Here is a 10326-nt window from a genome sequence, read left to right as displayed (position 1 = left end):
CTCCTCCCTGCCTTGGGGCCTCTGTCGTGCTGTCCCCTTGTGTGGAAGCTGCTTCCTCAGATCTTTGCCTGGTTCCCTGCGTTTATCAGCCAACAGGACTCAGGGCTCTTTGCTCCAGAAAGCACACAGCAAAGGCTGCAGCTCCCAGCCCACCGTGCCGTCCTCTTGGAAGGCTCTCCCTCCTCCCTCTCCCGCCCACTGGCCTTTCAGGAGGTGACCCTTGCCTCCTTCTGAAGGTTCTGGGCACCCTGCGCGCACCACAGGCAGTGCCCAGGACCTGTGGCTTCCCGACGATCCTCTTTGGTTTTCCCGCTGGCCCGGAGCTCCGAGGGGGTGGACACCCAGAGTGGCACCAACGCACATGCTTTGGGAAAGGGACTAGCTCGGCCAGGAGGGCATCATGTTTTTTCAAAAGAAAGCCGGCACGTAATCCGGGAAAGGATATGTTCCTCCTTATGAATGTGAAAGTTTAGGAACTGCGGTTTGGGTCCCCAAACCCTGGGCACGTCTGTGACCGCGATGATGGGCCCGTATTTGGAATCCGGCTCATTGAGAGTCACGGGGCCGTGAGGCCCTGGGCGTGTGTGCGGGGATTTGGGGCTGGTAAAGCCCGTCTGCCCCCGACACTTTCCACCTCGGGCACCAACATTTCCCCCCAAGAGGGTCATGCCTTTTCCATGTCCCATTTTAAAAATAAAATAACATTTATTTATTTATTCTACTTAGAAAAGTAAAACCAGTCACTGCAGAAAATTTGGAAACTACAGGAAACATCGGAAGGTTCCCCCACCCCACTGCCCGCCTGTTTCAGCTGGAAGGCTGACTCTGTCTCTGCAGCCGAGGAACTGAGGCGGGGCTTTGGTTTGGGTCCTTTGGCTGCGGCCGACTCAGCGTCCTTGGGTGAGAAGGCCCGGCCCGTGGACGTGGCCTTGACGTCTGGGCGCCTCCGAAGGGCCTCCTCCTCTCAGCACGCCCACTCGCGTCTCAGGCGATGGGCCCGACGCTCCTCAGGCCTCTCTCCCAGCTCACAGGGCCCCTGAGCACCGGGGGAACCCAGTGGGGTGTTCCCGTCGGGTGTGTGTTCGGGGGGACGCCCGTGAGGAGGCCCTGGGTGCTGGAAAGTCCTCTCCGCTGGGGCAAGCAGCGTCCCAGAGGGAGGAGGGGCAGCTGCAGGGCTGCAGGTCGTGGTGTCGTGCGGGGCACCCGGCTTCACTCCTGAGCGCCCCGCGGCGCTGGCCCCGTGCTGGCTGTCCCTGGACACAGGGATGAAGCTGTGTGAGGTCCTGGGGCGGCCGTAGCAAAGCACCGCCGACATGTATTCTCGGGCAGTCTGGAGGCCGGAAGTCCGAGAGCAAGGGGTCGCAGGGCTGGTCCCTCCCGAGGCCTCTCTCCTGGGCGTGAGGACGGCCGTCCCCTCCTGTGCCCTCACGTGCGTCCCTCTGTGTGCGTCTGTGTCCTGATCTCCTCTTCTTATACGGACACAGCCCTCCGGATTAGGACCCACCCCATGACCTTATTTTAACGTAATCACCTCTTTAGAGATCCGACCTCCAAACACAGTCACATCCTGAGGTGCTGGGGGTGAGGACTTCCGCGTACACATTTTGGGGGACATAATTCATTCCATGACAAGGGAACTCACCCCCCAGGACCTGGCTCCTACCTGAGGCGCCCACCCCCAAGCTCCCGAGACTGCGGTACCCGCTGCCCTCCGTCTCCGCTGGTACGGGCTGGAAGCCCAGCCTGAAGCTGGGAAAAGCTGCCCGAAGACACTTCGAACCCCCAACACCCTCACCGGGCCCTCTCGGCTACCAGCGGACAACGGCCCCCTCCAAATCCGCAGCGACGATTTTATCTGCCCTTCAGACAGATCACAGTTAAATTCTTTGGACTTAAATTTTAAAAACTCCCCTCACGGTAACACTGGAGGAACGGTAGGAGCGAAAGAAGCCTCTTGTCTGGGGCCCATTCCTGTGTGGGAGGGAACCCGCGCCACCGCTGCCCTTGGGGTCGGGATGGAGGTGGCATTTCCTGCGGCCACCCCGACCCGGTGGGGCAGCTCTGTGGCGCCTGGCGCTTCGCTGCCGGAAGCGACCTGCGAGCTGACCGTTCCCACCGATGCCTGCTCATCCAGGGTTAAGTACTTAGTGTGTGTGGTGTTTGTTCCACCCTCACACTGAATTGACTTTCCCGCGTGATTTGGTTAAAGATGTCACGCTGGCCTCAGAAATCATGGATGGAGGAGTCCACGGGAGGTGCCCGTGGTCTGAGACACGGCAGGCAGCATGAGACAGTGGGGTAGGGGCATTTGGCCATGGGGACACCATCTAGACAGATGAAGCTCTCCTTTCTTCCTTCTTAGCTGTGAGGTCAGAGCTGAAATGACAAGCGGCTGCACGGCCTTTCTGACGGCAGTGGAGAAGCGGGCGGCCGCAGCTGTGTTCCCAGGGCAGCGCGCCCTCAGAGCTGAGCTCCCAGGATGATGTTAGGAGAGGGATTTGTCGGGGTTTATGAGATCCAGTCTTTGTCTGACACGTGCGTCATTCCTTGACGGCTCAGAGAAGTTCCTGGGGGAGAAAAGCCACAGAAAAGAGTGCTGTCTTTTCCCCTTGTATGAACACAAGGTGATGGAGGCGAGGCCGGGTTGCAGGATGGGGCCAACGTCCCACTGTAAAACGCCACGCGCAGGTCTCGGCCCTGAGCCTTTATCCTTCACTCTGACTTTACACTGAGTGGCCCCCTCCTCCTCTCCACCCTCCGTTTCCTACGCGGTCACTCAGCCAGCCTGTGTGGTGCCCCAGGGCAGGAGGCCTTCCAGGTGCTGGTGTGCAGCCTGACCCGGGTGGATGGGCCCCTGTCCACGGGCTCTGGGGCTGGTCTGTGCAGCAGGGGGGCGGCTGGCGGTTTTTCCGCCGCTCACGGGGAGGGACGTCCTGTGTGAGAGGTGACTCGGGATGGGGCCTCATGATCCACGGGCCCAGCTGATGGGGGAGGAACTACCTGCAGTGTGGAAACACTTTTGAAGCAGAAGGTTCAGGGCAGCTTTCAGTGGGATCCGGATGCTCTACAGGATCCCGTTAAAGGGACCAGGCTGGCTTCACAGGGACCCGGACTGTCACAGGTGCTGCCAGGACGGTCTCTCCTCTTGTTTGTTGATCCCATTGTCCCAGGACTTGGTATAACCTAAGCCAGTAATGCAGATGAAGTGTGTGTGTGTGTGTGTGTGTGTGTGTGTGTGTGTATGTGTACACACACGTGTACATGCGATTGCCTGTATAAGTGTATATGTGCGTGCATGTGTATACATGCATGTACACGTGATTGTGTATGTGGACACACATGCATGTGATTGTGTGAGTACACATGTGCCTATGTATCACCGCATGCTCATGTATGTGTATGCATGTGTATTATGATCATGTGTACAGTGCACAGAAGCATTGTGTGTGGACACCTGTGCATATGTGTGATTGCACATGTGTATGTGTGCACGTGTCAACATGTGTATTGCACATGGGTTGCGTGTATATGTAAGCATGTGTGTACACATGTATGGATACGTGTGTGTGTATGCCTGTGTGGACGTGTGTGGACCTGTGACTGTGTATATGTGCATGTGTGTTTGTGCATGTGTGTGCATGAGTGTTAAATTCAGTAATCATTGTATGAAGTTTGATCAGGGGCAGAGTTTGGTGAGGTAGGCGTTCAGCATAACCCAGCAGACAGAAGGTACCATTCAGCGCGTTCCCTCACCGATTGGGAGGGCGGGTGATAAAGTGTCTGTATAGGATGATGTGCAGGTTGAAGGCATCAATATCTAAGCACCTACTAAGTTTGGGCTGTATTTTAGCCAAAGCTGCGGTATGTACTGGCTTTAGCAGGATGAAAATGAAAAACAAAAATAAGAAGAGAGGCGGAACCCAAGCCCCCTCTCCATATTGAACTGAATTCAAGAAGAGATGGAACGTCTCACAGCTCAGAAATGAATTATTCAAAGATGGGAAGTAATATTCTGGAATTCACCAAGAGGGAATAGATGCTCCGAGGACACTGAACCAACATGCAGATGAAATGTCCCCAGAGCTCAGATTACGCTGACGGCCTGTAAAGTCAGTTTTTAGAGCAGATGCTTTTGGGGGGACAGAGATGGAGCTCACAGCCCCGGGAAGCATACGGGGAGGGGGTGCTGGGTGAGAGCTCAGGCGTGCGCAACCTGCGAAGCCCGACTGTGAACTAGCCTGGGGCTGGGTCTCCCCTTGTGGGCGCAGGGCCGCCCACGACGTCCCCAGTGCTTGTCCCTAAAACAAAGGCAGGAAGAGAAGGACAGCTTCATCCCCTGAAACGGGGGCCCGGAAATGTGCTGAGTAAACGCGGCTCCTTTGCCTATCTGCCCACTGAAACGTGGAATTCCCATGCTGAAAACGGGCTCCAGCGTGTGGTAGTTGGTACCCCGCGTGGATTTCTTGGGCTCACGCCACCTGCAGCCTGACCGAGCTGCCTCCGGCTTCACGTCCCTGGACACAGCCCCCAACATCCCCCTCTCAGCTCACAAACAGGACACGTACAGCCCCGCGCTCCGGGCACCGGTGTGACATTTAATGCTGAATTACACGGAGGCACGCAGCTCATCACCCAGGCCATCACTCTGAGACACACGGGTGAGGAAAGCACAGTGTCCTTTGTCTCCCCGTGGGAAGCGGGGGAGATTCCTGTGGTTTATCAGAAGCAGCCCGGGATACACAACACTACCAAAGAAAAAGGACAGTACCCATTTCTGTATAAGAATATATTATTTAAAAGACAGTTTAAAAATAAAAATTCTGTACAGCATCGTGAAGTCCTTTTTTCTTGTATCAGTGAACAAAATGGTTCTTAGAAAACATGATCTCATGGTGGCAGACGCTCAGGACCACTTCTCCCCGCAGGGACGATCCCGCAAAGCCCAGCCGGCCGGGTCCAGAACAGCAGCCCACAGCACTCTGGTTTCTTCAGGCATGATCTGCTTGGAAAAGGACAAAGACGGCTGGTTTGTGATTGTGGGATCGGAAATGTGTGGGTAATGCCACCAATGTCGCAGGCTCACACACGGACAATGGGCACTTCTTCTGTCCCAGCACTTTGCTCGTTTAATCACTAAAACAAGAGGAATGGGATTATTGCCTCTAGTTTAGAGACTGGGGCTCTGCGGCTCAGAGAGGTTGAGACGCTTGTGCAAGTCACTCAGCTTGTAATTAGCAAAGCCCGGACTCAGAACAAGGATTGCTGGATGCCAGGGCCTGGCACCGCTCCTCTGTGAAACCAGCGCAGTTCTCATGCCCTGCACCCTGACTGCTCTATAAGCGAGGATCTCCCAAGTGACCCTCATACACGTGTGTGGTGTGACCTTACCACGCGGAGGCCGAATGGGCTGGTTTGCCTTCTACCTGGACTAAATGCAAGCGCGCAGGAAGTGCTTGCAGCGACATAAGCAAAGACTTTATTTTTGAAAAGCTTTTAAAAAGCGCTTTTCTTTGTAAGTAGTACCTATGCTAATCATTGATCTTTTTCTAAGGCATGGACCCTTCTTTCAGAGCCTAATTGTAAAGATTATATGCAAGGAAGAAACGTTTCATTTAAAAACATTCATACATTCAGATTCTCTCCCTTCCTTCCCTCCGTCCCTCCCTCCTTCCCAGATTTCCACGCCGTCCCCATTTCAGTCTGAACTACCGTATACACTGAGACATCATGCAGAACAGCATTACCTTCGCTTTTTCCCCCATCTCTGCTTTCCTCTCTTGACACGGTGCTCTCAGGTGTCAGACTCTCAGCCTTCTGCTGTAACCAGGACAGAGTGTACGGGGAAGGCAAAAATCAGGCTCCAGGAACCAGTGAGTGAGTGACTGCTTGTCTGCTCAAGACCTTCCCGGGGCTGCAGATGCTAAGACGTGGGAGGAGACTGGGGTCTGCAGCCTGGGGGAGCTTCCCGGACAACAGCTCTGCACGGGCCACCTTCCCTGTGGTCAGAGGCCTCACTGCACGCGGCCACTGTCCTCCCACTCGTGCTGGCCGCAGATGCAGCACCAGTGCACTGGTGGATGCGGGTGCGGAGTCCGAGGCCCTTTCACCTCTTCTGTGGGTCTGTTCTTTCTGGGAACAGGAAGGGGCCCTGGAGGGTCCTGGCGGCCCTTCTGGGCGGCTGGCCTGGGACCTGGAGACCGAGGCCTTTGCAGCGACGGCTCTCAGTTGGCCCTGGGGAGTCAGGCCCCTTTAGCCCTCCTGTCAGGGGGCTCGGCAGGGGGACACCGCCTCTTCCATCTGTTCTCTGCATCATTTGCTCTTAGGCTCTTGGAGCTTCAGGACCCGCCTGTGACTTCTTGGGAGAAGAATCCAGCTAGAGGAATCGGCTGCCGGCCTGGATTGCCCATCGACCCATAAGCATTTACCGAGAACCACAATGCGTGCGGCATTGTACACGAAGGAGGTCGAGAGCTGCACTGAGGCTCAGCGGGGCACAGTGGGAGCTCCTGGCTGCAGAGACGGGGTGGGCCCTGCCCGCAGTGAGGACAAGTGGCACAGAAGGGGGCCCTTGGGTGGGTGCGGTGGGACACCGGCCAAGGCCAGAGGGGGACCGAGCCCAAGGCAGCAGGGACGGGCCCCGGAGAGAGGGGGTGGGAGGGTGGACGGAAGGGAGGCCACACCCAAGTGGCTGGACGTCACGGGGGGAGGTCCCAGGGGTCCCAAGCGTCAGGGGGACCTGAAGCAGATCTGCACACACTGGGGTCCTGCCTTGGCCAGACCAGCTTCTGGGGCTTTTCTGAAAATCTCTACCCCAGCTCTGAGCCTATGAACTGGACCTCCCTGAAACACGGGATCAACCCCAACAGCAGCCTAGAGCCACAGCCAGACCCTCCTCAAGGTGCCATGCTGCCACGTGGTAGCCCTGTGGCCGGGTCGTGGTGGTGGCTTTTCCCGTGCCAGCGGGAGCGTCTCTTCCGCCGCCCTCCCTCTGCACAAGGTCAGCCCCGGGAGGAGGTGAGGGACCTGCACGGGGCCAGGGCGCCGCTCTGAGGGGACGCAGGCAGCTGAGGCGCTGTGACGCTCTGGACTTCCCGTGGGCAATCACGACCACGGGGCACCGACTCCGCCCGAGGTTCTGTGCGCTCCACGCCGTGCGTTCCCCGAGGACTGGCCCCTCTCCTCCGCGGGACGCACGCGCTCGCGTCGGGAGGGCCCCCCGGGTTGTGTGGCCAGGTGTGCGGGCCCTGCGGACCCCCGCGCCCGCAGCAGGCCGGCTCACCTCCTTCGCGGCGTCGTCCATTTGCTTCAGCTCCTCGTAGCGGTCTCTGGATTCCCACAGGGGCTGCAGCATGAGCCCCTCCACCGCAGGGAAGAGCTGCAAGGGAACAAACGGGCCCTCTCAACAGCTGGTCATCCTCGCGGAAAACGTTCCAGCAAAACCGTGCCAGGTCCCGTGCGTCCCGGGACAAAAGCTGCACAGGAAATGTGCTTCTGTCCAAGGGGCGCTTTTGGACCCTCTTGGGTCTCGGCTGCGGCGGAATCCAAGGTGCCCGAGGTGTGGGGCCGTCTGGTCAATGACTCCCGGGAGCCCTTGGGGAGGGGGAGCCCCCGCTCGCTGCCCACCCACCCCTTCCAGGTCCCTGCTTCCCGCTCTCACACTGTCCTCGCGGACCTGGCAGAAGCCACCCCCTGCCCTCTGCTTGAAGGAACCCCCGACCGTCCACCCTGCAGACTCTCATCTTCCGAATGCCAACCTTGCCCACCAGCCCCAGGGCGGGAGGGGTGAGGCTATTTCCCCCCCGCCCCGCCGCCGCGTGGCCCAGGACCCCTCCGCTCACTCCGCGCGCAGGCCTGGCCCTGCGGCTCCCGCCGCCCCGGGTCCACTGCTGAGCATCTTTACCTTCGAGACTCAGCTCCGAGGGGCTCGCCTCCCACTCCGAGACCCCCGGCAAGCCCCAGGGAGCCCTGTGCACACAGCCCTCAGCCCCTCGTGCTTCCTGTGCTTCCCCAGCCCTGCTCCTGCCACCTGGGCGAGCCACCATCGCCCTGCTGTGCCCTGGCACCCAGTGCCCACGGGGAAGACCCCGCAGCCTGAGGACGGGAGCTGCAGGCAGGGAGACACATTCTAGGAGGAACGGAGCCACGGGGCTTGAGGAAGGGTGTGCTGAGGCAGTTCTGGAAGGCTGCTGAGCAGGGCGTGGGGCGCCCAGGCCAAGGAGGGTGGGCTCAGAGGTGGAGGCTTGAAGAAAGGCAGGACCAGGAGCCAAGGGCCGTCCTGCAAGACGGGAGTGGCTGGGAGGGCGGGGGGCTGTGTGCCCTGTGCTGGGGGCAGCGGGGAGCCATGGAAGTTTCGGGAGAGAGGCAGAGGCCGTCCCCTGCTGAGGATTAACCTGGTGTCAGCCGCGTGCTGGGCGGGGTGGGGGGCAGGTTAGAGGGGCTTCTGTAGGCGGAGTTGAAAGGCTGACAGGGCCTTGGCGGGTGCCCTGGGAAGCGGGGGCCTGGGGGCGCCCCAGAGACACCATGGAGGAGGGTGGCCGAGGAAGGGGCGGCCGAGAGGCTCTGCGGCTTTGCTGCTGGGTCGCTGCCCGGGGGGCGGGGCAGGAGGCCAGGAGGGGGGGGTCTGTTTCGAACACGCGGGTGTTAAGATGGATGGGGGGCTTCGGGTGGGCGTCGGGCAGGAGGCCACTGCACACGTGTGTCCGCGTGAGCGTGTGAGAGTGTGCGTGCACATGTGCATGTGTGTGCACACATGTATTTATCACTGCTGCGTCACCAGCTCGTGGTGATGGTCACTCACCTTGGTCACCGTTTCGAACATCGGGATCAGGACGAACTTGATGAACCCAATTTGGGCCGTGGCCTTGGTCACTTTGTCCCGGTCCATGAAAGGGGCCACGGGAAGGCCCTCCGACTTCTCGCGGTCGCTCTACGGGGAAGGCAGAGGACACAACGTTAAAGAAAGAAACACCCGTGGAATCTGGGAGCTTCCAGGATCATCGTCTGAGAGGAAGAGAGAAACAGCTAATACGCCAACGGAACCACCCGCATCATGCACATTAGTGACCACATGGGAAGATGGGGACGCCGCAAGTGCGAACTAGGTGCCCACTGGGCCTGCAGGGTCGTGCGGAGGGGGGGCCCGGGGAGGGGGTTTAACTAGTGGTAACAGGGGCATTAATGTGGTAACAGCTTGACATTAGCTTTTCCTGTTGGTCCCTGTCTTTCACGTCTCAAATTACACGTCCGCCTGCTGGGAAGGCTTCCGGAGGCGGTGATGTGGGCGGCCACCTTGGCCCGTCCGTCACGCTTCCAATAGGAACCCAGTTAAGGGGCTAACGAGCCCAGGAGGTGTGACGCTGCGTGACGCTGCGTGATGCTCCTACCTGCATGAAATACTCCTCTAATAAACAGTCCACCCAGGGTTCCGCCACCTCCACTGGACGGACCTCGTTAGAGATGTCACAGCATTTTATCAGGATCATCTTCAGCTGAAAGAAGAGATCTGGAATCAGCTGTGCAACACGGGACACATCCCACAGCGCTGTGCGTCTAGACTCACCGTCACTGGCCGGCGGGGAAGGAGGGTGGGTGATGCTGGCAGAGGGGAACCCAGCATTGTTGCCCCCTGCCCCCCACAAGGGCATACTTCCCGCTGCAGGGGGAGAACGGGGCTTCCCCGCACCCCCGAGGATCAGAATCTTTCCTGGAGGGGCCTGAGTAGTAAGAAAGCCCCTTTAACACGTGGAAGTTTTGTCATACAAACTATACACTGCAAAGCTCAGAAGTATCTTCTTGATGTTGAGCATATGTAAAAAATGTAGACAGATGGCATTGTCTGGAGGCAGAGGTTTAAAAGATAACGAAAAAAAACCCCACCGAGTGGAGAGTGCTGGGACCCCAGAGTACTGAAGAGGTGTGTTAGAGACACAGGGTGAAGGGAACCCTCATGTAACAGCACGGAGGGCACCTACCGGCCTCGGCACCCCACGGCCTGAACACCGGGGAGGGATGCAGGGGTGGGAACCACAGTCCTGCCGGCTGGTCCAAGGGGCAACCAGGGCAGAACTCCACCTCTGCCGCCCCCAGCCCGGGGGGAGCAGTCACACAAATGTCAAGGGGGCCCTGGCTTCTGCCCTCTGCGCTCTGCTCCCAAGCCTGGCACTCCCCTGCGTTGGCCGGGCCTCTGTATGCAGGCTTACCTTCACCTACTTATAACCTTCAAATCCGAATGAGATGGGGGAATGGGAAAGGGATGGCTTTATCTAGGAGAGGGGGTCCCGCTGGGGTGATAGGGGCGCTTTCCCTGTTAAGTGCTGTGACTTTGAA

General features: G+C 58.7%; 1 protein-coding gene across 2 annotated transcripts in view; it reads right to left on the bottom strand.

Annotated features, from left to right (window-relative positions):
• Positions 1-4805: 4805 nt before the first annotated feature.
• The window catches only part of PDE9A (phosphodiesterase 9A), a 101980-nt gene continuing 96459 nt past the window's right edge, over positions 4806-10326 (bottom strand). Inside the window, exons 15-19 of one of the 2 annotated variants that reach the window (XM_059922302.1) lie at positions 9384-9488; positions 8798-8926; positions 7280-7375; positions 5745-5817; positions 4806-4999 (exon numbers count right to left, since the gene is read on the bottom strand). In XM_059922302.1, coding sequence (XP_059778285.1) covers positions 4989-4999; positions 5745-5817; positions 7280-7375; positions 8798-8926; positions 9384-9488 — 414 coding nt within the window. In that variant the 3' untranslated portion in view covers positions 4806-4988. The remainder of the gene's footprint in view (positions 5000-5744; positions 5818-7279; positions 7376-8797; positions 8927-9383; positions 9489-10326) is intronic. The other variant, XM_059922303.1, reaches the window with a different exon arrangement.

This window comes from Balaenoptera ricei, chromosome 4 (genome assembly GCF_028023285.1).
Source record: "Balaenoptera ricei isolate mBalRic1 chromosome 4, mBalRic1.hap2, whole genome shotgun sequence".
In the NCBI taxonomy this organism is placed as follows: Eukaryota; Metazoa; Chordata; class Mammalia; order Artiodactyla; family Balaenopteridae; genus Balaenoptera; species Balaenoptera ricei.
This window is presented reverse-complemented; position numbering and strand designations above follow the sequence as displayed.